Source organism: Thunnus albacares, chromosome 1, assembly GCF_914725855.1.
Source record: "Thunnus albacares chromosome 1, fThuAlb1.1, whole genome shotgun sequence".
In the NCBI taxonomy this organism is placed as follows: domain Eukaryota; kingdom Metazoa; phylum Chordata; class Actinopteri; order Scombriformes; family Scombridae; genus Thunnus; species Thunnus albacares.
The window spans coordinates 20,588,464-20,615,300 of record NC_058106.1 but is presented as its reverse complement, the minus strand read 5'-3'; the positions used below and the strand labels follow the sequence as shown (position 1 = coordinate 20,615,300).

The following is a 26,837-nucleotide window of genomic DNA, read 5'->3' as shown; positions in this document are numbered from 1 at the left end:
AGACTTTCCGTTTTGACAGTGTGTTCGGTTTTAGGAGACTGTTTGTCAATGATAAACTATGAATTGCCGCAGAAACGTCAGCTGTTGGAGGGTGAAACCAGTGGGAAACCGAGTGCACCGGGAGTGAGGTGGTGGGTGGGGTGGATGTGTTTCTCCTCCTTTAACACGCATGGCTGAGGTCGTTTATGTAAATGTGTGTATTTAATTTTCTAAAGGACGGCCCTTTTCTTTGCCCAATGAAAATGAACCGCGGCTGACACCTGGCTATAAACCCAGGAAGAAACCCAAAGTCCTAATCAGATATCTGTTGGAAAAAACCGAGAGGCGCAGCAGACGAGCGGAGAGACGGCAGTTATGACTTCCAGTAAGATCGAGATCCCCGGAGAGGTGAAGAGCGACCCCGCTGCTCTCATGGCATCCCTCCAGCTGATGCCCTCGCCGGTGCCCAACCCGGAGATCAAGTACACCAAGGTCTGTTTCTCTGTACATCGACCGACTCAAGTTTGCTTTGCTCGTAACGGACTAGTTTCCAACCTCGACGAAAGTCTGATGTTAACCAAAAGTTAGAAATCTGCGAACTGCTAGTTGTGTGTGTCAGCAGCTGTAACTCCACTATCAACAACTTCTCCGAACAAAACTTTCTAACTTCCAGCACAGAGCTCATAAACGGATGATTGTATGCTTTAAAAGTCCCCGATCAGGTTTTTTTTCCGCGTCCACGTGCTCAGCGTCGATCAGCATTAAATTATCAATAAATACTGGACAACATCAGTTAAATTACAGACATAGATAACAAATATAACATATTTTATAAATAATATCAAATTCTTGGCCGGTATAACTTTACGTGGTGAAAGAGGAAGTGACTGATTAAAACAATTAACTGAATTTTTTTACATTTTCAGATGAGAGTCATTGCATAGACCTTTATACCAAAAATGAAATCATAATTAAGAGTGATTGTGACCATAATTTGGGCTGATTATAATTACACGTGCTTCAAAATAACCGTAATAATAACGTTTTAATAAAGGGCGTGTCATGGTTTGACTGTTTTAGGATTAAACTCAGCCAAATGTCTTTCCAGACCAACAAAAACTACATTTTATATAACACACAGGGTCACGTGGATACAATTTACTATTATTATAATATTTTTTTGTTATTATTACATATTGCATCTAAGGATCTACATTGTTTCAGGTAACTGCATATAAAGAAGTAATAACAATTGTTTTACAATTTAAGTTGCCTAATTAAAGAACATTAATTAAAGGGACACTTACAATTTAAATTTTGCAACAAGCAAATCTTTCTCTTTTTTAATTTTTCACTGATGATTATAGTTAATGTTTCACTACAGTAGTTTGTGAGTGGTTTTCACTGAGTTGTAAAGTTAGATTACTGTCAGTCATATGAGGCATCAAGTTGAACCAAATACAACCAAAATCCTTTCTGTGTAGCCTTATAGTCTTTTCTTTTAATGGCATCACTGATCACAAAAAAAAATCTGGGATTGCCTCCTTATTACATAAAAAGAAATACAAAGTTAATTAACACATTGTTTAGCGTTAAAATGCATGTTGCCCCAGAAAAGAAAATGTAGTATCAGGGCAGTTTTTTTGGCTCACCCTCCAGTCAGAAGTGTGTGGGTGGGAGAAGAGGGATGCAGAAACAGCTGGAGAAAGGAGTCTGAGTCAAACAAAGAACTTTATTTGAGTCATGAAACAAGTCATGTTTCAGAAATTACTAAAGAAATGTGCTTTCAGAGAGACTTCAAGAAAAATATCTGGACACAAATACATTTTAGTTTATTAAGTGTTCCAACATTTGTACAGTAAATATACCATAACATAATTTATTCTTAATTGTATTAACTTGTTATAGATTTTGAGCCTTTGTGGTTTGAATGTGACTCTTGACCCACAAATGTTGAGCCAGTTACACACTTGTTGAAAGTAGGCCTCATATGAATTGTTTTGCGGCTCGTTTGTTAAACTCTGCACTGTCTCGATAGAGCTTTTTACCTTTACACACACTGGGACACTTTGAAGTCTTTTAAGTTTAAAAATGTAAATCATTAGGCCTTGTATGTTCTTCCTCTGTGGGATTCTTGTAATGTTTACAGTGATCCTTAGTTAGAGGTCTCATTATCAGTCTTAGCTGCCAGGATGTAGCCTACTGCAGTTTTGTTGCTACTGAAACGGTCTTTAAGCTGAGAACAAGTGTTTTTATGATTGTGAGATTAAAGGGCACGTCTCATAGAAGACAGATTAATGATAGCGTGTTGTAAGTTCATTCAGTGCTATAATTGCTCTGTGTTAACACATACCTCAGTGTTTTAAGTGCAAAGGGCACGCTGCTGCTGTTTCTGCTGCAGCACCGTAAAGAGGACGTTACGTGTTGCATAGACTCTGTGGTGTTGTAAGCTTTCCATTCGCTCACAGTGCAGAGTGTTAGTTAAAGGGGAGGACACACAACGGTATACAGGAGGAAATTTAGGGAGCGACTTGGTGAATTAACCCCCAGGAATTTGGATCATCCAGTCCCTGTTGGTTTGGTGGACATAGGGGGCAGAAGGGCCCTGATTTATGGGCACCCCTGGCGTGGGCTCTCCTCACACCCTGTTCCTGTTCTCCACCCCACTGACTGCAAGGGAAACAGCCAACACTGTTCACTGGCTTATAGGGCTTGTGGATGGAGCTGCATCCTTCCACACAGATTTTTATGGGGTTTTTTTTCCAATATATACAAAATTTTTTGAAACATGAAGGCAACGTTAAGCTTTCGTCGACTTACATAAAAAATTCTAATATTTCAGTTATTGAGTCAGCATGACTGTGCACAAAAAAAAGCACTATACTTTGTTTTGCAATGCAAAGATTACATCTGAGCGACCCTGGAAACATAGATATGGCTGATAGAGTATTGTTACTTAACAGGGTTGCTTCTCTAACAGAGAAGCATGTGATAAAAGAGGATTATTGCAATTGAGGTTTGCCCCTTGTCCTTTTCACTCAGTCATGAACTGCTCACCTTCAAAGATACGTTGTAAGATTGTATCAGTGAAGCTATCTTCCCTCTGTGTGTATCTATATCTAATTGTAGTTACGTCAACTTTTTGTTGATATCCCCGATAAGCAGAGTTGGTAGTTTTCATACACCCTTTCTCTTCTAGCAAAAACCATGAGGAGGAAAGCTTTCTCTTGGCTGTCGTATCCCCAGCCCCCACATTTCTATCGCTAGAAGGCTCCAACAGCTGGGTTACAAGACAGAAACAGTTTAAAGGTTGATAGGACCACAAAGGAAGCCATAAATAAGAGGGCCATGATAGCTATTTATTGATGTTTTTCACTTGTGGCAAAAGTGGAGAGGAGAGACTAGTTAAAGCAAACTGAGAAACGTGTACTTTTCTTTAGTTGATGATACCTCTGGCCGTAGTGGTTTTTCACACCGTTCAGTGATAATGAGTTGTTAAACCAGACACTTAGTGGGACAAATTTTATAGGAATAGAAATAAAAGCACAGCTCGGCTGCATTTACTTGAAAGGACAGTCTATAAAATGTTTGTGTGTGTGTGTGTGTGTGTGTGTGTGAACTGCAAATGAAGAGTCAGTACAGGTTTTGCCCTTCATTTTAATATAATGGAACCTTTTGCAAACTCTTTTTAAAGTGAGCCACGCAAGTTCTTGTTAAGCTTCAGTTGCAATTAATAACATTTATTAACATAAATAATAGTGCTACGTGTATAAAGAACTAACAAGAACCAGATTTAGGGATCAAATTCAACATCCCTGTTCACAGTCTGAGTTACAGATCTCTTAATCTAATCAACGGTTATAAAATACTTGCTTAGCTCTTGGTAGCATCAGAGCACTTTCACCATAGGAACCTGTGCAGAACCTGTCTGCCGAAGACCCGCGTGTTTGCAAAGTAGTCTAAGCAGAGACATCCACTCAGTTTGGATGAATAAGAGGCTCCATCAATCTGTCACTGATTGAGATAGTACAGATGGAGGCTTGGGGCTCCCCGATGCTAGGTGCTGTCCACCAGGGTGTAAATTATGACCCTGTCTCACTGTGTGGGTTAGTGGCCCTGCCTCGCCAGAGTCTGACCTGCAGTTCTGGAGTTTTTCACTTCAAAACCACCATCTTACTGCGATCAAGATCAAACAGAGCCAAAGTTAGGGGATACTGTGCAACTAAATGATTTATCACAACGAGCACAGCGAGAACTCTCTCCCCCCTTCTCCGCCTTTGCTTACACAATTTCCCTGTTCGCACACACATGGCCACATACTCTCTAAAACACATCTCTTTGATTGTGACAGGGTAAGTGTGCACTGCCATTAATATGTCCGTTGGTGTGAAATGCCTACTTGTGCAGTGAGTGTAAATTATCATCTTAGCACACGCGTCAACATCATGTCCCCTGTCTCTTAATCACTGTTTAAGGAAGAGCAGTGACAGGGAGGTTACCCTGTTAACTTTCCGTACCTTCAGTCTGCAGCCCTTTTGACAAGGAACGTGTAAATCCTTACGGTGTCATTATGAAAAACACTTGGCTTCATAAATCTGTTGGAATAGGCACTTTCCCCAGCGAGCGTGAGACACCACAGAGACAGAAGTGCTTTTCTATATGTTTATTTGTCCGTGGAAAAGCAGCACATTTCTTTAAAAATTACTTCCTCTTTGTCTACTGATACCACGAGTAAAACAGCGTTAATAAATGTTCTTTAAACGTTTCCTTGACCTGAGATTTAAAGAATGGTACACAGGAAACCCATGAAACCTCAGATGTTTACAAAAAACTCCAGTAGTGAGAGGTGAGGTCTGTTTTCTTGTTGATGAATGAAATTTAAATTGTAATCTTCTAGCAATTTGAACATTTCCTCAAGATTTTAGATCAAGTTCTGCTATATTTAGCATGGTAAATAATATTTATATTGTGTCTGAATAATACATTTATTGCATATGTATCTGTCCAAAAACTTTGTCAAACAGTTGATTTTCAGTTGTAAAAACCCACTGAAAAGTCTAAAACTCAGTTTTGGGTTTTAAAAGATGCATTAAGAAATTAGCATCGTTTAAGCCTGAAAAGGGTTTTAAAGACAAAGTGTCTGACACAAAAGAAAAGAAAAGTTATTTCTTATTACAGTGTTAGTCAAATTTGTTTTTCTCACGTAACCTTTGAGTCAGGATGAACAACTTTAACCACTTGCCCACACACACTGACGAGACAAAGACGTTTGCCAGTCTGTGACAGCAAGGTCGCCCTTGCCAAACCCCAGAGCGCAGGGTGGCATTGTCTGTGGGTGTGTGAATGAAAAACATGAAGGCTCCATGGTGTCAGACATGTGGAGAGAAGTAGGAGAAAAAAACACCACCTGGTCTCCACTTTCACATGCTCTCGGCTCACTTGTAACAGTAGTAATTATAAGACTTTTGAAACCGATCCAGAACCAGAAAGGAAATAGAGGTCCTGTGATAGCAGAGGATATGAAACTTCCTGCGCAGACGAGTGTTGCAGGTGCCCGGGTAGGATTCGTCTGGCTGTGGAATCTTGGCGTGTTGTGTATAAACACACACATATATAAACCCTAGTGCGCGCGTGCGCGCACACACACACACACACACTCACTCACAGAAACTCACCCGACCTCCCGCCCCCACCACTCCTCCCCACCCCCCTCTATTAAAAAAAAGACAAAACTGTGTACCATTACATATTCCTTCAGCCGTAAGCATCTGAACTGTGAGAAGAAACAAGCAGCCAAACAGATGTTTTGTTGGCTGCAGAAAATATTTTGGCTTTTCTTCCTTCCCATTACAGTTCACTCCTAAAAAATGAATTATAATAAAAAATCACGCAAACCTCAGTTAACACGAGAAAATAAAAGATATTAACATCTGCATATTTTACAAGGCGCAAGGTGAACCGATCATTACTTATATAAGAGTGTATAAAACGTTTTGGGATGAACGACAATGTTCGGGACACCTGCGGTGTGTGTGCCAAACTCACTCAAATGTTGTATTAATACGAAAAAATTGCCAAGCTAGCGCTGATTTGAAACGTGCTGTGAACAAAAACACTTTTACACATGTTTGTGTACACAATGTTTCATCTTTTCATTATCCCCGAGGCCTGGATCTCTCTGGATGATGTGATTGACAGCTTTTGCAGAAAAGCATGGGAGTTGCTAAATGTTTGCAGCTGCCCTGCGGCCCATGCAGAAAGTCTTGACCTATGTGCTTACTGCTCAGCTCTCATCCACATCAGGCCTCCTCATTACGTGTCTGGCATCACACATCAGTGCTTTTATGTCAGTTTTTATGTTTCTTTTTATTAATGCAGCAGTACAAAACTTGATTATTTAAGATGATTTATACTAAGATTCACTTTAAAAGTGAAATTATGAACGTCCCCTTGTAAAAGGCTTCATTGCAAGAGTAGAAAACTGTTTATTTTGAAAATGTTGTCATCAAGCCTAAAGTCTCTGGATAGTTATTTCTTAGTGCTCATTGGCAGTGCAGATTTTTATAAACATGAAACCATCATGTGAAGTGATAGTAACGACCCCGCAGGGAATGGGAAAGAAAACACTATTTGTCATTTGAAAATGTGCACCCTTGCACTTGTTTTTTCATTCCTGTGTTCTTTGCCCCTCTTCCAAATGATCCTAAAAGCAATTTTAAGAAACCTTGAGAGTTGATTTACTACTTGGTCCTGTCATCTTAATCAAGTCTCTCAATGGAACGAGACAAAAGTCTAACACCAGTCCGAGCCCAGAGAGAGGGCCGAGCCAAACGGCGGCTGACAGTTGTCCTTTTCTCGCCATGATTTAGGTGGCGGCCTGCTCCACTGTTCTCGTGCTTCATCCGTTCTCCTTTAGCAGCGTCTTGTGAGAGGGGTTACGCCATGCATAAAGCTACCCATGGTCTGCATTCTTGCTCAGACTGTTGAGGCTGTCAGGGGGCTCCTCTGATTTAGGGCGCCCCACTTCAGTGGCCCCTATAAATTTAAAAACTAATTCAGTGCTCTACAGGACTTTCTGTTTTTGTAGCTGGCCCTCTGCTCCTTATCGTTACTGACAATTTTATGAAGTGCTCTTAATGAGCGGCAGATTAAAGGTGGCCTCTGATGGAAGGCGCGTGAGAATAGTAGAGAGAGAAGCCACTCTGGCCTGTGTCTGTCTATCTGCGTGTGTGTGTGTGTGTGTGTAGGTGTGTGGGGGATGGTGTGGGGGTGACCAGTACAAAGGAACCGGAGAGGAATGAGTCTGTAACGTATGGCTCTGTGAGGTGGTACACACAGATACTGAACACCTTAAATGCCTGAGTTATTCATATGCAGAGTCCCCCTCATGAGCCCGTGGGAATGAAGAGGAGGAGGCAGGCAGAGCAATGTGTTTGCTGACTCCCAACAGTTTTCAGACTCCCTGGCATTTTATACCAGCCCGAAAGTAAACACGGCCAAGAGTTTACAGCCAATTAAATAGTACTTAAAGCCCGGCGTTTATGGAGGTAAACATGTTGGAGAGTTAGGCCAGTGGGATACTTGAACCCTGCTCTCAGGTTTGCTCTCAGTGCATTTGAACTCCTCTAAAGTAGAAGGACGGTAAGAGCATATGTATACACAGAGAGATTTGTGCCAACAGATGTTCTCCTTACACTCTATCTATCAGACGGACTGACAGCCATTAAAAACAGTGTGTGAGTAGTCTGCCTAATGGATCTAAACATGTCAGCGAGGAAAGAGATTTTTTATCTAACTTAAGTTGCGTAAGATATATTTGCAGCTTCAAATCACACCTTGCATCTCACATGTTCCTCCTCTCAGATATTTCATAACGTATCATAATTCTCAGTTTTGTGACTCTGTAAACATTTATTTTTCTTGTGGTCTCAGTAGACACTGAATATGTCCTGTTTGGAATCCCAGGTGGTTGTTTAACGGAAGACTTGCTTTAACGCATCACAGAAACCAAGTGCGGCACGTGTTTTATGATCTCGTAAACGAGCAGTGATGTTGTGAAACGTGTGTCTGTGTGCTTGGGGGTTGGTGGGTGGGGGTCTGGTGTCTGATAGGGATTTATCTGTCCCCCCACCCCCTACCCCCCACACCCCACCCCTTTGTCTGGATGGTGGAGCACTCCCCAGAGAGCAATGCTGGACAGGCAGGAATCTCTGTCCAGATTTCCAGAGATTCTCCCATATCCCTTACACAAGAGCCTGGATGTGCTGGGACTGCTGCCTGAGGGTTGTTAGGCTTTCACAGCCTCAACTTCAAGCACACCACTGTAGCCAACATGGTGTAATGATATGATTACTTAATGTAACATAAATATTTAAGAATATAAAGGGTTATGATCTCCACTCAAGCTCAGTTCATTTAAAAATCTAATACAATCTGTAAAATTGCAATAATCCATATGTGAATTTAACTCATACAAACCCATGACTTTACATTCCTGTTCTCTGTTTACTAAAATACTAAAAACTGTCTCTTTTTTTCTGCAGATTTTCATCAACAATGAGTGGCAGGACTCTGTTAGTGGAAAGGTCTTCCCTGCTTACAACCCGGCTACTGGAGAGCAGATCTGTGAGGTCCAGGAAGCAGAGAAGGTAATTACTTTACAGAACAGGATCTTCTGTCTGCCATTTTTTGTGAACAGGGTTATCTCACTGCATCCACTTTCACAATGAAAATTCAGATTCAGTTCATCTTATGACTACAGCCTGATATACACGACGTAGAAAGTATTTATGTCCAAATAATAAAGAAAAGCAAAAGTGCCATATGAGGTCAGTTTATTATAATTTAGGGATTAGGCAGTTTTTCCAGGCCTTTCTTATTTCAGCGAGATTCAGTAAAATACACCTGTTTATTGGTTAAGGTTGGATAATTAGCATGTTTCCCCATTTTCCTCATAGGCTGATGTTGATAAAGCAGTGCAGGCGGCTCGCCTCGCCTTTTCTTTGGGCTCGGTATGGCGAAGGATGGACGCATCTGAGAGAGGTCGACTGCTGTCCAAACTGGCTGACCTGGTGGAGAGGGACAGCGTCTATCTAGCAGTAAGTGGACGAATGTTGGGATTGGTTTGAATCAATTAGGTTTCAGAGAGGTTACGTTTTCCTCCTCATGGATATAATGACAATAAATCCTTTTGTCTACTGGATTATTACACTATATATCTGTTTATTTATGACAGGACTGTAACTGCACTGAACTTATAGTAGCCTATAACCATTATTTCTTTGTCAGTTGTCTGTATACTAGTATACTTTTTATTTACTTTGGTTTCCCTTGTCATTTAATGCTTTTTATGTCTCCCACAAAGCACTTTGAGTTGCCTCTGCATTTGAAAATACAAATAAACTTGCTTTGCCTTAAGGAGAACATGTAACTGAGGGGGTGTATTTGTAGTTTAGTGTTATCATAGTTTCACGTTTCACCCATGGGAGTGTGTAAACACTGGAACAGTATGGAATTATGTGAGGATCACAAGGTTATATCACATATTTCTCAAACGTCTCCCCTGTCTCTTTTCAGACTATTGAGTCACTGAACAGTGGGAAACCTTTTCTGCCCACCCTGTTTGTGGACCTCCAAGGAACCATAAAGACACTGAGATACTTTGCTGGATATGCAGACAAGATCCACGGCACTTCTATTCCAATGGGTAAGATCTGAAATAGACGAAAAGGCAGACGGATGATGGGAAGAGAGGTTTTGGAAGTTGTGGCATTCTCAATGTCCAAGTCAACAAACTCTGACCTGCATTTTCAAAATGCCAAATGCCAAATTCAGAATTTCTTACAAAGATATTGTGTTTTAACCTGTTCAATTAGACTTTTTTTACATTGTATATTTCAATGATGTAGTGTGAAAATAAATGAACAAAACAAACAAAAGCAGAAAAGAAAAGATAAGTAGGTGATAATAGCTGATGATGAACAGCAAGTTTGTCTTAAACCTGGCTGAGAATCAAATTGCAATACTGTTGGAGCACAAATCAAAGTGTGACTGTTTGTTGTTTGCTTTGTTAAACTCTAAATCTTAACTTAATCTTGGATAAGAAATTGCATGATTTAAATCATAGTTTTGCTCATTTAAAAGTCTATTTTTTTCTGGCAAAGTTCTTTTTGTGTTAAGACCCCACACACAGACTGATTTGTGGCTTATTTTATTAAATGACAACAAAAAAAAATTTAGTAAAAGCATGCTCAGCAAAGTAAGGTATCAAACTGGAAATCAATCCAAACACAAACATTTATTGTCCTGAGGAGGCTGCCACCAGTGAATCGGTTGAATATGGGGGAGGAAGAGGGGAAAGTTGGCTGTCTGTTTCAACAGGCAGCACAAAAAAAGGAAAATAGAATAAGAAAGAGGACATGGGAAACCTCCTGATACCACTGTATTGTCCCTCTCAAAGCTTCTCTTGTACTCTGCTGCCAAACCAACCACGGTGAGCTTTTTCCCAGGGCTTTGGTTTTAAGCTTTATTCTTCTAGTAGACGTTCACAGAAAATAAACAAGGGGATTCCTGCAGCCTGTATGATGTAAGGCTGTCAGCGGTTGTATTTGTTCACCTGTCAGGATGAGGTCAACAACCCCTCAGCATCTATTCGACTTGCACATCATACTAAGATTATGGAGTATCACAGACAGTGTGAAATGAATTGGGAGCGTCATCATGTTGAGCACCATTGGCTACACAGTTTGATCCAGTTTATGCTACATGTTCCAAATTGAAATATAAGTCATTTGCAGGTGTCATAATTTAAAACAAAAGGAACATTAGAGCTCTTCCTGAAAATCTCACAGTAACAGTTTTGAAAGAGCCAACATCCACTTTGGGATCATGGAAAAAGCTTGAGAGTTTTGTGTCCACTGTCACAGTTTCACTGTATCCCATTGAAAAAGATATTTTGGCTTTTTATCCACCATTGATCATTCCAGTCCAAATGCAACATTAGGCAATGTTTCATCAGCTGAGGGCTGTTGTAACAAATTTATACACACATTTCTCAATATCAATTGTTTTTAGTACATTTGTGGAGAATGAACAAGCATGGCACACCCTCAGTAAGCACCTCCTTTTACTCAAGTAATGCAAGAGGAATGAGCAAACCTTTCCAGCATAACACCCATTTCTATGACCTAAAACAGTTACACACATGCCTGTGCTGTTGGAGGCTCGAAACGTAATCTCTCACTAGGGTAAAGTAACCAGGAATGTTGCGTGTGGATTCATTTACAAATTAACATGTTGAGTCAACAACACCAGGGGTATCGAGTGGTGACATTTTTCATGTGTTTCAAGTCATTTTCAGATACTTTCAAGCTTAAAACTACTAAAGCTAGATAACCAAGTTTTCTTTTTGTGTGTGTTTGTGTGTGATGTTTGTGTGTGTGTGTGTGTGTGTGTGTGTGTGTGTGTGTGTGTGTGTGTGCATGTGTGTGTGTGTGTGTGTTTGTGTGTGTGTGCTCGTCTGCCTTCCACAGATGGAGAGTATCTAACATTTACCAGACATGAGCCCATTGGAGTTTGTGGGCAAATTATTCCTGTGAGTATAACCCTTCCTACAAGTGACATGCATGATGGATACAAATGGATATAAAAGCTTAAAAAAACATACAGATAACAATGAACAGGCAGAGTTGAAAAGAAAATGTTGGCCTGTTTGTTGAATTACATTCTGCATTTTCTGGTAATTCCCCGACAGTCATTGTTTATTCTGGTAAATCCTGCTGGTAAGCCTCAAAAATGAAGGTGCCAGTGAGTTTGAGCAATACAGAACGAGAAGTGAGAAACAAAATAGTGAACTGAGGGAAGAAAAGAGGAAAGTTTAAGGAAAGGAGAATGGTGAGAAAGGAGTAAAAGATCAAGGAGAAAGAGACACTGTTGATTGTGCAAGAGTGCAGAAAGCGTGTGGTTCTGTGTTGAGCCCCATGGGCTCCTGTGTAAAGCAGAAATAACACAGGCCAGTGTGTTGTACAGTGATATGGGTCTATTGCACATGTGTTGCAATTTCCCTGCTTTCTCAGAATACTGTGGGAAGAGAAAATACTGTACAAGTGCCGAGAACATTTTCTCACTTGACTATGTTTAGACAGAGTGAAAATGAGAGTAAGTGACTTAAGAGCGATGAGTTACTGAGCTTGACTTGTGACCACCCAACGTGTCAGTCAGATGCATGATGTCTTTTTCCGGCATGTGTGTGTGTGTGTGTGTACGCCCACAGTGGAACTTCCCTCTGATGATGACAGCATGGAAGCTGGGCCCGGCACTCGCATGTGGAAACACTGTTGTCCTCAAACCTGCTGAGCAGACGCCGCTCACCTGCCTCTATATGGCAGCTCTTATCAAGGAGGTAAATGACGGGATCACTTTGCCAACCACAATGTGCTCATAGGGCAGTTTGCCAAGATTTTATTTGGATAGTCAAATGTTAATACTCCACTAACTGAATCAGAATCACTTACAGGTTTCAGTTTGCCAAGAACACAGTGTTCACTATGAATTTGGCCAACACTTTATTTGGATAGTCTAATGTTACTGTAACCACAAGGTGACAAAAAACAGATGTTTAACAAAGTGTCACTTGTCTATCGGGTGCATCTTTACAGACTCTATAATCCCAATCTTGACCCTTAGATTAATACAAACCAACATTAGCTAGGGCTAAAGGTTGAGTACATGTGCAAATAAATATTTAACACAGAATCTTCAAAACAAACTGAGTATACTGAATCACCATTGTCATTAACTGAATCAGTAGCCTTTAGCAGATAACTCTTTACTTCCTCACTAGTGACTGAGCACACCGTTGTTAGCTCAGCTGTGATATACAGTATGTAACAGTCCATTACTTCCTGGTTAAAGGCTTAATTGCAAAAGTCCCAGAAACAATCCCAACGTGGGAGTGCTTGAAGTGGAAAAAAAAAAGTGCCAGTACTCCCTTTATTCACATGTTGGCGTGCGTATCGGCAACTTGTATCATGTTCAGCCCTGTGCATGTCTTGAATTTTCTTGTGAGTTTCATTTCATTTGCTGCCATCTTTTCAATCTCTGCTGCTTTTAAGTGGGATTTGGAGTCTCTTGATTTTCTTACACAATGAATGTTGTCTAACTTTGTCATTACCAAAGACAGAAATTAAACACCCACTCTACTCAGTTGACAGCCTCAGTCCCTGCTCTTTCTGAGCAGCAAGCAATGTAACTTTACTACATACTTTGCACCCAATCTTTTTGTCTTTGACAACCAGCCAGTTGTTCTGGTAGAAAAAAATACAGCATTTGATCCTTTGACAGTCAGGCCATTCATCTTGACTGACGTTATTATTAACATTGTAGTTGGCTGTGGTAGCGATGGCAGTAACAGCAGGTATTTTTGCTGATGCTAACGTTACATCAACAGGCTCTTTGCTGCTAGGAGTGGCACTAACATTAGCTTGCTGCTCCCAGCCTGCATTTAGTACTGGTTGGGTAGGATTTGACTTCGAAGTGTGTCATCATCTGACTTTGTTCGTGTTCTCTTTGTGCGCTTTTGGAGCCAGGCCAACACTATTCAATATAATATAACGTTACTTAGACTAACCACTGACAGAGATATGGTAGCGCTCCCCAGATAATGTAGTTTATTTAGGGCCATTATGAATCATCCAGAGAACCTGATATGGAGATGGCAGAAAAGAGTACCGGCAACTTGTGAGAAGTGCCAGTGTGCAAGAAAAAGTCATGTTACACCAAAAAGTAAGATGTAGAGGTGGTGAGTACTGGCCCACTTCAAGCACTGCAATGAACTATTAACCTTATAACAGTGGTGGTATAGTGCTAGTTTTGCACTGAACTGAATGTAATGTACAGTAACTAGAAACAGACTGAACATGCTACTGAACACAGAATTAGCGTTTTATGTACTGAAGTGCATTTGAATGGTGATGTGGTAGTTTAGCTTAGAAAAAAGTGAACAAACTACATAGTCAGTGACTACGAATCTTTTAACTAAACTGAACCAAACTTTTTGAATCAGACACAAAACTTGAAACACAATAGGAGGTTGAATATCAATGCTGACACATTACAAAAGAGTACTGGCAGACAAAGCACTGGGCAAATCATAACAAAGCTCTGTATATAGTGAAGCTAAGACTGTTGACATAATATACAGAAAAGATAATACAAGTATATAGTGTATTAAATACAAATCCAACGCTAAACTAACACTGATGGTTAGCGTCGTGTGATGCTGAAACTAGTCATCTACAACAGCTGTGTGGTAAGGAGCAATCCAGAAATTTTGATAGCTGGTGATTCTGTCGTTTGGCATTTAACTCTCCCAGGTGCTATCACCTATTGTCTTTCCAGTGCCAAGGTAGTCGACCTAACTGAACTCATTCCAACTTTCACTGACCTGCATCCCACTGTTAATATTGTTCTAATGCACGTGGGAACAAATGACGTCATGACTAGAAATTCCAGCAAATTACACACTGACGTGGAGTCCCTGTGTTACACAACTGAGAGTCTGGGAAGACATTGTCTTATTTCTGGCCCCATTCCAACTGTTTTCAACTCTTCAGTCTCCACCACTGATTAAAAAACTTAATCTCAAATTTTGATTTCAACAGATGGTGTGCACCCTAATAGAAAAGGAACAAAGCAGTTGACTGCTAATTTTATCCAGTTTATAGCTTTTAACTCGTTCTGACATGCACCACAGCAAGGCCCGATCCAGACCTCTGTGTCTCCCACTATTACATCCAGCCCTAACAGTGTGGGTCCTGCCACTGTGTGCTGTGACTCTCAAACACATTCGCTGAAAAACTCAAGCCATCCTAGGCCTGACTCTGCCACTCTGCTACTTATTCTGCAAGCTCTGTAAAGATGGCACTCCTCAATGTCATATCCCTCACTAAAAAAAACTTTCATTGTTAATGATATTATAAGATCTCACAGGCTTGATTGTATTCTCCTTACTGAGACTTGGCTTGATGAAACTGATAACAAATAATTGATCACCATTTAATTTTTCATTTTCACACTGTGCCAGGTCTAACAAGAAGGGTGGTGGTGTTGCTACTATTTTTATCAGATATTTTAGCATGTATAAGTGTCTTATTTGGTTCTGACTCTAATTTTGAGTATTTAACTCTGGTAATCAGGTCTGTATATCCCAGTCTAGTGCTCACAGTTTACCACCCTCCAAAGCTTAAAAAGGCTTTACACCTTAATTTGGTGAACTTTTATCTAAACTTACTGTTGAGTATGACTCAATTCTTTCTTCTGGTGATTTTAACATTCATATTGATAACACCACAGACCATTTTGCTAACCAGTTTACTGACACGTTATCAACTTTTGAGTTCATATAGCACACTGCTGGGCCTACTCATAATTGACCTGGTTATTTCAAAAGGCCTTGATGTAATTCCAAAGTGCACTCTAGATGTAGGGATTTCAGATCAATTTTGTATTTTTTTCCAAAAAACTAGACAGCACTACTTTTCTCAAATCATTACTGGAAATATGAATAATTCTAAGTTTCTGTTTATACAGTTGATACCTGCTGAGCTCCATTCTTCAGAGAAATGTAATGAATTTGACTCATACTTTATATTTTACAATATTAGGAATAATATTGTGGCTTCCTCTGCTGGTGGGTGTGATCTCTCTTCTTCCACAGTCTTAACTCAGTGCCATGTTGCCCACACTCTATCCAACTTTGTTCTTATTCAAAGTAGTGAACTACAAGAAGTGGTGCAGCAGTTACACTCTGCAACATGTGCTCTTGACCCAATGCCTGCTAAGTTGTTGAAAATATTCTCAGCTGTTTGATAGATGATGTCCTTGAGATTGTTAATGCCTCCCTACTCTCTGGAATTTTCCCCACAGGTCTCAAACATGCTATTATAACACCACTGCTGAAAAAGAGTAATCTTGACCCATGTGTTTTTGAGAACCACAGACCAATCTAAAACCTTCCATTCCTGGGAAAAATTCTTGAAAATGTTGTATACCAACAATTTCATATGTAACAACATATAACAATTTGTTTGACATATACCAGTCTGGTTTTAGAGTTAACCACAGTGCAGAAACTGCCCTGGTCAGAGTTGTTAATGATCTGAATAAGCTCAGACAACCATAAAGTTTCTATTCTTGTACTTCTTGACCTCAGTGCAGCCTTCAACACTGTTGACCATATAATTCTTCTTCAGCTCCTAGAATACTGTTTAGGCCTTAAAGGCACAGTTCTTAATTGGCTTTCTTCCTATCTTACTGGAAGATCTTTTTCTGTTTCTATTGGTAACTTTGAATCACTTGAAGTCTGCATTCCATATGGACTCCTTAAGGGTAGTGGACCAATTCTTGGTCTTGCTGTTTAACTTGTACATGCTCCCACTTGGGTCCATCATTCAGCAATACAATATTTCATATCACTCCTATGCTGATGATACACAGTTATACATATTTGTGTCTGCCAACAACCTTAACCCAATGAATGACCTCCTCCATTGTATTGCAGATATCAAATATTGGATGGCCACAAATGAGGACAAAAAAGAGATTCTTTTAGTAGGTCCCAAAGCTTTGAGGCAACAGATTCAATCTTTGTTAACTCCCCTGTCGGTAAAATTTTGTGAGCATGCCAAAAACTTGGGTGTGGTTTTGGATGCTGATCTTAACTTCTAGAAGCATATATCTAATATCTCCAAGACTGCCTTTTATCATCTCAAAAATATATCTAAAGTTAGATGCTTCCTCTCCAGGAAGATCTACCAGGGTGGCATGGGGCTAAAAAATGCCTAGCCACCCCAGCGGCCACCCCAATTTTGGACAATCTAATTCAAAAATATATATATATAAAGTTGTGGGTGGTCGGAAATTAACAAGAGCAAAACTCTGATGTCCGAGTGCAAGTGAATGCAGCAAGAGATGAAGCCAGCTGCCACTAGTCGTCTCTGCAGCGGGCAGTAGTTCCGTTTGCTCCCGGCCCTGGCAGCTTTTTGTGCAGCCTCTCCCAGTCCTGGCCGCACACAATGACTTCTGATGGCTTTTTTTCCTGCTAAATGTGTGTGTTGGTTTGCCAACTTACACTAGTAGAAATACAGAATGGCCACAGATGTTTGTTTGATTGTGTGAGGGACGGATTAAATTTGACTAAAACCAAATATTCACCGGTGCTTACAAGTGTCTGAATTGCCTGCAGCTACCAACATCTCTGGAACTGCTCATTGTGCAGACAAACATATCCAGATTTCAGATCAGTCATGCCAGTGCAACATACAAAAGCACCCGGTGTAGAAAGCACTAAAATCACAAGTTACATTAGTCACCAATGCAGTGACAGTTCATTCAAATTTTTGTACCTGAGAGCTGAGAGTTTGCACTTTCACCATATTTTCAAATTGAAGCTCAGAGAAAAGGACTTTTGCCATTTAATCAGCAATACTGGATAAACACTGGATATCTTGGATCTATGGCAACAAAAACTAAGTGATAGGCATGTGTTAAATTATGTAAAAAACTGTTCTGGCCGCATTTTAGGCTAAATGATGGGCTTATGTTCAATGAAAAAAGACACACATTTAGAAATAATACAAAATAAAACATCATTGATTTATAATGCCACCTTTAGATATTTCTATTTAATGCTTTACTCATTTACTCATTTACCACTCATTTTCATTCAAGGGCTTTTCCAGGCAAATATTGATATATGTGATTGTTTGCAATTAAATCAGCATATATATATATTTCTGCCACCTCTTAAAGTCTCCATACCGTCCTCTTGCTACCCCATGAATATTTCTCTAGACCTGCCCTTTTTCCTCTCACAGTCAGACTCTGAGAAGCTGGTTCATGTATTTATTTCTAAAAGACTAGATTACTGTAATGCACTTTTTGCTGGACTGACAAAGCAGGTGTTAAATAAACTCCAGCTCATTCAGAAAGCTGCAGCCAGAGAGGTTTGAACAAATCACTCCTAACTTCTCTTCACTGGCTGCCAGTAAACCAAATGATTTTAAAATACTTCTTGTTGTTTTTAAATCTATAAATGGCTTAGCTCCTTCCTACGTTGTTGACATGCTCACTGAGGACACACCAGACAGATCCCTTAGATCATCAAGCAAAGGTCTCACAATGCCTGGAATAAATTCTACATCAGCTCATGGTGCCTTCAGTCATTATGGTCCTACTCTCTGGAATTCTCTACCACCTGAACTAAGGTCGCTAAAACAGTGTCTTCTTTTAAAAGCAGACTAAAGTTAGTTAGATTTAAAGTATGTGGTTAACGTAAAACTTTTAGTTTAGAATCAATATTATTGTTATTATTCCTTTTTTAATTATAAAAATACCTTCTTATCTTATTCCCTTGTCATTGTAATACCTTCTTATCTTCTATGTTTTTATCTTATCTTCAATGTTTTTATATATGTTATACCTTCTTATCTTCTATGTTTTTGTCATGTATGATCTTTGCCCTTTTTTTTTTTTTTTTGCTTTTTACCTTGACGCACATTGAGTCTACGCCTGTCCTATGAAATGTACTATATAAATAAACTTGACTTGACTTGACTTGACTGTGCAGCACCAGGGTTAGTGAGTGCACTTGTGTACAGTAGGAATAAACTAACAAGTAAGTATGGACAAGATGGGAATAATGCAGCGCATCACATGGTACTATAGAGTAGATAAACCTAATCATGTTTTACAAATCTCAGTGTCCACATCCTCCCTGTCTTCCCCCTGCCCTCTCTGGCCTCGCCTCTTTTTGGAGACTATCTGTCTGTTGCCTTCTTCTTTTTGATGTTCTCTCCGTTCTCTGCTGGTAGGGAGGTTGGGTTGGGTCCGGATTCCCCCACACTGCCTGTGGTTTTGCTTGGCTCTGCTGTCATCTCCGCTAAAGCTTGTTTCCTCTCATATTGTTTTGACAGGCCGGGTTTCCACCGGGAGTCATCAATATTTTGCCAGGATTCGGGCCAACGGCAGGAGCTGCAATTGCTTCGCACATGGGCATAGACAAAGTGGCTTTCACAGGATCAACTGAGGTACTTTTCCCTGATAAAGTGGCACAGATCAGCAGCTGCCTGTTGTTCGCTTTTGTCAGCTAACAGAATTGACACAGTGACCAACATGTGCAGAGCATAAGAGCAGCCTGGGTAATTAGGGGACGTTGTGAGCCTGTATTGAAGTCTAAATGACAAACAAATGGGGTCTTACATACTGTAAGCTGCGTGCCCTGTCATTACTCCCCATGACAGGGTGCTCTGATTTTATCTCACACACATGCACATATTTGCTCTGTCAAGAGTATACAAACACATCTCTCTGAAAGCACAGTTCTTCCTCTGTTTTCCCTCCGCTGTCTCTGCTGTATTAACGTACATTCACCACGCACAAACATCCTTACACTGACTTACTATCAGGACACACACAGGATAAACCCTTGTAGGTTTGCAGGACTGGGAAGCAGTTAATGGTAAGCTAAATTGTCAAGGACATACCATGTTAGGTGTTGAGTGCTTGGAGGTGTTGCCGTCCGAACGCATTCCTCAGGCCGGAGGGAACAGCCAGAGTGACAGCAGATTCCTTTTTTGCAGATCATTTATAAACATCTGTTATTTCTAAATGCAAACTAAACCCTCTGGTAAAACAATTTACAACAATCCTAATGCAGAATTTATATTTTAATGTGACCAGCTTGTATTTCACATGTATCTTTGGTAAATGAGCCAGGTTTATGTCATGTTTGGATTAGACTTGTGGTTTATGGAGATGTCTGTTTTGACTCTGGTGGTGTGTTGGAGACGCAGTGTGTATACTGTACAGGTGCTATATGTGTTGTGACCAACCTCCAATAAATCCACACATAGAAATCATAGATTACTTTCACTGATAAGGAGCCAAAAACTAAAGAAAGCAAAATCAGACAGCATGATGAGATTCATTTATCTTCATTTAAAACCTGAGTGAGTATCAGACTGAGGGAGCAACATATTTTTGTATCCTACATTACTTCCATCAGTTGAGCGTAAGCATAAGACATGTGATGTACAAATTATCTGTAGTGGCAGTTGCGTTGATCAGTGAATTCATAAATGTCACAATGAAAAAGGTTTTTAGCCACATGGCTCCAGGGATTGCTATGTGGGTCACTCCATCACTGGTCCAGACTGAGATATCTCAACAACTATTGGCTGAATAGTCATAAAATTTTGTACAGAAATTCATGGTCCCCAGAAGATGAATCCCACTGACTATGGTGATCCACTGATTTTTCATCTAGCTCCACCAGCAGGTTGATATTTTTTAGGTTTTTAGTGAACTGTCTCGAAAACTATTGGATAGACTACTATAAATTTGGTACACACATTCATGTCCCCCTCAGCATGAATTGTAATAGCTTTGGTGGTCCCTGCAGCAGCATCAGGTCAGATTTTAATTGGTCCAATCCTTTAGTTTATGACCTAAAGTACTGACATTCCCACCAGCCTCAGCTGCGATGTTTAGCGCTAATTAGCAAATGTTAGCATGCTAAACTAAGATGGTGAACATTGTAAACATTACACCTGCTGAGCATGATTTTTTTTCAAATGGCTCTAACATTTTGTCTTAATGGTTTTCCAGCACAGTATAATACAAAACAAACATATTTCTTCTGTCACTGTCTCTCAAACACGCACACACACACACAGACACACCCAATCAGTGTGCATGCAAGCTAGCATAAATGCACCTTCTAACGCAAACATCTTCTTTGTTTTATCATTTCGTCTTGATTGAACATTTCCTTTGTGAGTGGCCCAGTTTTTTTTGTTTTTTTTTACTAGTTTTCCTGTTGTTTCCTGTGATCTGGAATCAATTACTGAGAGAATGAGCCAGTGCTGTAAGAGCCTGCTGATGCCCAGACAGTGAGTCACCACGCTGTAGTAGCAGCGGTGGGGGATACTAGCCATCACAGCATCTCCTCACAGGGTGGAAGGTGGTGGCGTAGCTACAGGTGGATTTTAGGACCCCAACTCATCTTCATACTGATTCATATGTGGCTGTGACTCCTCACGGAGGAGTCTAGCAGCGCAGCATGTTTCCTTTACCCCTGAATAAACACACGCCAACCTCCCCTTAGTCAGCCACTTTGTGTTTCTGATCAAAGACAGATACAAAACACATTCAGACACACAGAATCCAAACCAAGTGTTGTGTTGGTTTTATACAGCTGTGGTACTTTACCATCACAGCGCAGCAGGCTTTTCTATTGTATTCTATACTGTATTTCTCTAAGATAGCCAGAAAAGAAGATTCTTTTCCATTTTGGAGGTGTTTTTTTTTTTTTTTTTGTTGGACATAGAATGGGTATTTTTCCGCTTTATCCTGTCTGTTCTCTTGGAAAATAAAACAGGCCGTATGAGTAACAGGAAGATGAATACTTGTTTAGGGTGTAGGGTTGTAAGGGAGGTGTATGGGGTTTCTCACACTCGTTATCTTTTGAGTTAATGCAATATCTCATGACATTGAAAAAATATCAGTTCTTTCTGATATAGTACAGTTCTACAGTTCTTTCTCAAAATCTTGTTTCGTTAAATTGTCAATGGGTGAAATAAAACAGTTTGTTTCCGGTGCAGTTGTAACTGATGCGCCATTTTTCACCAGGGAAAATATGTGATTATGTGAATATATAGTACCAGTCAAAAATTTTGACACACATTCTCATTCAAGTGAATGGGAAGGTGTGTCCAAACTTTTCACTGGTATTGTATATAATATTAACATTCAAATATCTTGAATAAAAGTGCCTCACTCAATTAGTATTATGATTATGACATTTGAAACTTCATCAGACTCTTCAAACTTTCTCGTATAATCGATCGCACAAATCAAGTCTGGCTTCATTTTATCTTTATGTGCAGTCGCATTAACATCAGCAGGTAAAGAAACGCAGACTTTTCAAATCAACCTTCTCTTAAACTGCAAAACTATGACACAATAACATATAATTTTAATTTGACAACAGTGAATCCAGATGTGATGTTCTCTGTGATGGATTACACAATATAAACAAGCTTCAAGAGTCTGCTAATTTATTTCTTTACTATACTAAATGAATGAATATCAATGGCTGCCTGGAGCAGTAGGACAAAGACATTACAAAAAATCTCCAGCATGGACTTAGAAATGGTTAGCAAAAACTTCACTTATTTAAAAAACAATTATTCTAAAAGACACTGGTATGGCTGTTTTGGTGAACTGCGTGTATGGTTCTCTTCGGTGATTCATTTTCCCCAAAAGTCTTATCATTTTCCTATTAATTAGTCTCTGTTTTGTTTATATGATATCACCAGTCTTGCCAGGAAGTCAAGTGGAAATAGGAATGACTCGAAGATAAGGGAAACCACAGAAAATCCCATGTCATCTTCCATATTGACACACCAGACTCATTTCATACCAAACAACATCATTTCCCTCAGTCAGTTAGATCACAGGCCACCACCCACACACCTTGTGGTCAGTTCTTCCTGCCCTTTGGTAGACATCAGATGCTGTTCCTGGCTGAAACATAATTTTATTTTCCCGTTGCTGTCTCCAAAAACCTGTAATAGATATTCATTCTGTGTGTTTGCAGAACTCATGTTTCAGTTGGCCTGCCGGTGCATTCCCTGTTTGGAGCTAACCATCCTCTTAGGCTATTTAATGGCTCCAGCTGATTTACTGATCTGGCCGCAGGCCTGCATCTCCATGAGTAAACCCTAGATCTGTTTCCTTGCTAGGTCGGCAAGCTGATCCAAGAAGCAGCTGGGAAGAGTAACCTGAAGAGAGTGACGCTGGAGCTGGGAGGCAAGAATCCCAACATCATATTTGCAGATGCTGATTGTAAGTTTTCAAGCAATGTTTTAGTCATTCCACCATTTACCTGTCACCCTTACTAGGTGGTCCGCCACTACCACTGTTTTGTTTAGTTACGTATCCTGTTCTCAGGAACTTCAATCTGTGGAAATACACACATGGAGAATCCCAAAATATTCAAAAGCTTTGTAGTGCTATGAAAACCTGTGGATGGATGGGTTTCATATAAATTCTAAGTGGCTCACCAAACTGGGGGTGCTGAGGCTTTCAAATGCTTTCAGCAGCCGTGAGAGGGGCTCCCTAAGGCCTGTAAATCAGGAGAATGGACCCTGACTCAGTCGGGTGCTTCAGTCGAGACCCATAAATCACAGGGGTCCATTCGTACCCCTTCGTACGCAACAGCAGGGTCCTGTCTCTCAGGTGTCAGGTATCAGATTTGCACAGGATAGCTCCAATAAATATCGGGGCAAATTTTGTAACAATACACTACACATATTACTTTTTTTACCAGATGAGGTTTTTTTTACATATGTGGGATGATGGTACATTAAATTCTGCCTTATTTCACTGTAAATTTTCTTTATTAAATAGCTTCTTCCTTATAAAAACTAGTTTCCACAGGGCAATTTTTAGAATGAACAAGCAGTTTAATCTAGTTATTGATTAACTTTTTTTTTCAGTGGATCTGGCCATAGAACAGGCCCACCAGGGCGTGTTTTTCAATGCAGGCCAGTGCTGCACAGCCGGCTCTCGCATCTATGTGGAGGAACCCATATATGAGGAGTTTGTTCGGAGGAGCGTGGAGAGAGCCAAGAGGAGAACAGTCGGCAGCCCCTTCGATCCCACTACGGAGCAGGGTCCACAAGTGAGAGAGAACAACAATTCTATTGCTGCATGAAACTACAGAGTTGTTGGAGCAAAAGCTCTGTTTTCTTTCATCACTTGCAGTACCTCCCCTTTTCTTTCACTTTCAAAATGTTTCGGTCTTCTGTGTTTCACCTCCACAGATCAGTCGGGAGCAGCAGAATCGAGTGTTGGAGTTTATCCAGAGTGGCATCAGTGAAGGAGCCAAGCTGGAGTGTGGAGGCAAAGCCCTGGGCCTGAAAGGGTTCTTTATTGAGCCCACTGTTTTCTCTAATGTGAGGGACGACATGCAGATCGCCAGAGAGGAGGTACAAGGATATTTGACAAGGATTTTGATAGCGGCAGCCCAACTAATGCATGTGTACTTATGTGAAAAGGCATACTAGATAAGTTTTAATGCATCTTTTTATACATGACCAGTAATGGCCTATATTCTGACCTGTTTACAGATTTTTGGACCAGTGCAGCAGATCATGAAGTTCAAGACTATTGAAGAAGTGATTGAAAGGGCCAACAACACAGATTACGGTTTGGTTGCTGCTGTTTTCACCAATGACATCAACAAGGCCATGACCATATCCACAGCCATGCAGGCTGGCACCGTCTGGTGAGTTTCATCTGCTGTGTTTCTTTAGCTGCAATCAGTAATATTTTTCATATGGGAAGTATCATCCATTACAGACTCTGGCATCCAGATACTGTAAACTGGCGACGTGCCACTTTACTATCATTACACAAGCCACAAAGAAATGTTTTCCTTCCTTTTTTTCACGTTCTGTCCTCAGCTCAGACATTTCAGGATATAAAAATATCAGAAGCAACATGCCGATGCAAGACACTATGCAAAACGCAAGTTGTAAATGTAAAGGGACACCCTCATTTTATAATTTGTATAAATAAAATGGCTGTAAAATGTTACTTCTTGAGTTCACCCAAAATTGTTTTTTTCTTTTGTAATTACCTGCAGATGGTTATGACTAGGGGTAGAATTATAGTTAACATACAGCATGCGCCAAGATTTTTTTACCACTTATCATCCTTGACTGCAATCCTCTGTTAGCTGAGGAAATGTTTCTCTACTTTGTCCTTCATATTTGATGCCGCCCAATCACCATCCCACTTCTCTTCCCCTGTGAGGCTTTTGTTTGGTACTTTGAAAAGGACCAAGCCTCTTTTCCTACCATCTTTTCTTCCTCGACAAATCCCACCAGTTCATAAGTGTATTTCTTCTCCACTGTTATCGAACTCAACAACCACTTCTCGTAATGAAAAGAAACTAGGGATTGACTACAGACAACCAGCTGCATCTTCATATACTTTTATAGTGACGTCTTGAGGAATTCCTTCAAGTCCTTCATTCAATATTTAGTCATAACTTTTGCCTCATCATTAGATGTCTCTGTTGGCTTGTACACCAATGGTTCCCATGAAACTCATCAGTGCTCCTTCAGAATTAAAACACATCACACAACCTTTCTACACTACACTATGCCTTATTCACCAAACTATTTCATACATCTTGCCTTCATCATCATGTTGTTTCCAGCTTTCTTATATATTGTCCATTGACCAATGATATAACTATACAGTAATAGCAATACACTAAATACTAAGTATAGAAAACAGCATTACCACTATGTTTTTAGCAAAAGTTGAATCTTAACCAATTCTGTACTTTTTCAACCTCATTTTCAGCCTCAGTTGTCAAAACTATGTATATGCGTATTTTCAAATCTCCTCCATTTCTTAATATCTGGTCTCCTCCGTAAACTGGCTCCAAGTCAAGATTTATTCACTTTGAATCATCTAAGTTAAAGGTTACTTGGAGGGAAAATTTGGACTCTACTTTCTCCATTTTCCTCAGAATTAAAACTTACACAATCACAGAGCTCACCCGCTTTCTAAACTATGTCCTGTTATTTGCAATCCTCTACTTCATCTTTTTATTTATTCTTCATAGCATACTGTCACTTGTTTTGTGTGGCTGCACAAATATACAAACTGAAAACTTTCAGCTGTGTTGGCTAAATAATAATGGAATTATGTTATTAAATCCAGAGGGTTGCAAAAATAGCAATGCCGGAGACAATACATTTTTACATCAGTCTTACTGAATGCAGCTTTAATACTACTGCTTTGGACAAAATTATGCACCATTTTACAATAACAAATCACACGAGTCAAACGCACAAGAGTGATCAATGTTTTGTGTATCTCCTAGGATAAACTGCTTCAATGCTCTGAGCACGCAGTGTCCATTTGGAGGATATAAAATGTCTGGCAATGGACGTGAATTGTGAGTATGACTCTTGGTTGCCTGCCCTCTGAATATACACAATTAACCACAATATTACTAATACTGACTTGTGTTTTGAAAACCCACTTTCCAAAATTGCTTAACATTGTATAAATCTTCATCTGAGAGAGAGAGAGATACTGCAGTACTTTTGCACTGAGAGTCTCTAGCTGTGTATACGCCGTATTTCAGTGTCAGTTCGAGAGTTTAAACAAAATGAGCTACATTGTTACTATTTCCTGTTCCATTTTCAGGGGAGAGAGTGGCTTGAAGGAGTACTCAGAAGTGAAGACCATCACAATGAAGATGGTCGCCAAAAACTCTTAAGGCAGCCACATGTTTTTGGGAGGAGGTAGCATCTTCCTCAGTACTGATCCGCCTCTTGTCGGTCCATCCATGGTGGCAAACCACATTAACCATCAAAACTAGTTATCTCCATGGTGACTACAGGCTGTGACCACTCGCTGCCCTCCCAGTGCCTCCATCAACTCCGCCTTGCTTGCCACGGACAGTCAGACAGTCGCTGTCCTGCTATCTACACCTGCCTTGAATTTGTGGACTGTCTCTAGTCTAACTGACAACCACTGAACTATCCCCATATACCTCCTCCACTAACTACACTAAAGCACTCACAGAGACAATGGGGGAGGCTGTTTTGACTGCAAACCCCAATAACAACCCCCCTCCCAGACGCTACACCCCGGTCCTCTTCCCTAGATGCTGGATGCTCAAGAGACTCAGTCACCGCACTTGCAATCAACCCTTTACTAGCAACTTGTCATGTGTTGGGAGGCAGATTTCTTGTACTGTGCGGTATGAT

General features: G+C 40.2%; 1 protein-coding gene across 1 annotated transcript; it reads left to right on the top strand.

Annotated features, from left to right (window-relative positions):
- Positions 1-202: 202 nt before the first annotated feature.
- Positions 203-26,837, top strand: aldh1a2 (aldehyde dehydrogenase 1 family, member A2). Its single transcript, XM_044348838.1, has 13 exons — positions 203-471; positions 8,523-8,627; positions 8,937-9,077; positions 9,556-9,685; positions 11,511-11,572; positions 12,251-12,379; positions 18,951-19,064; positions 22,782-22,884; positions 23,538-23,722; positions 23,865-24,029; positions 24,171-24,328; positions 25,943-26,017; positions 26,272-26,837. The coding sequence occupies exons 1-13, from the start codon at positions 355-357 to the stop codon at positions 26,342-26,344; spliced, it is 1,557 nt and encodes a 518-aa protein (XP_044204773.1). The 5' UTR covers positions 203-354; the 3' UTR covers positions 26,345-26,837.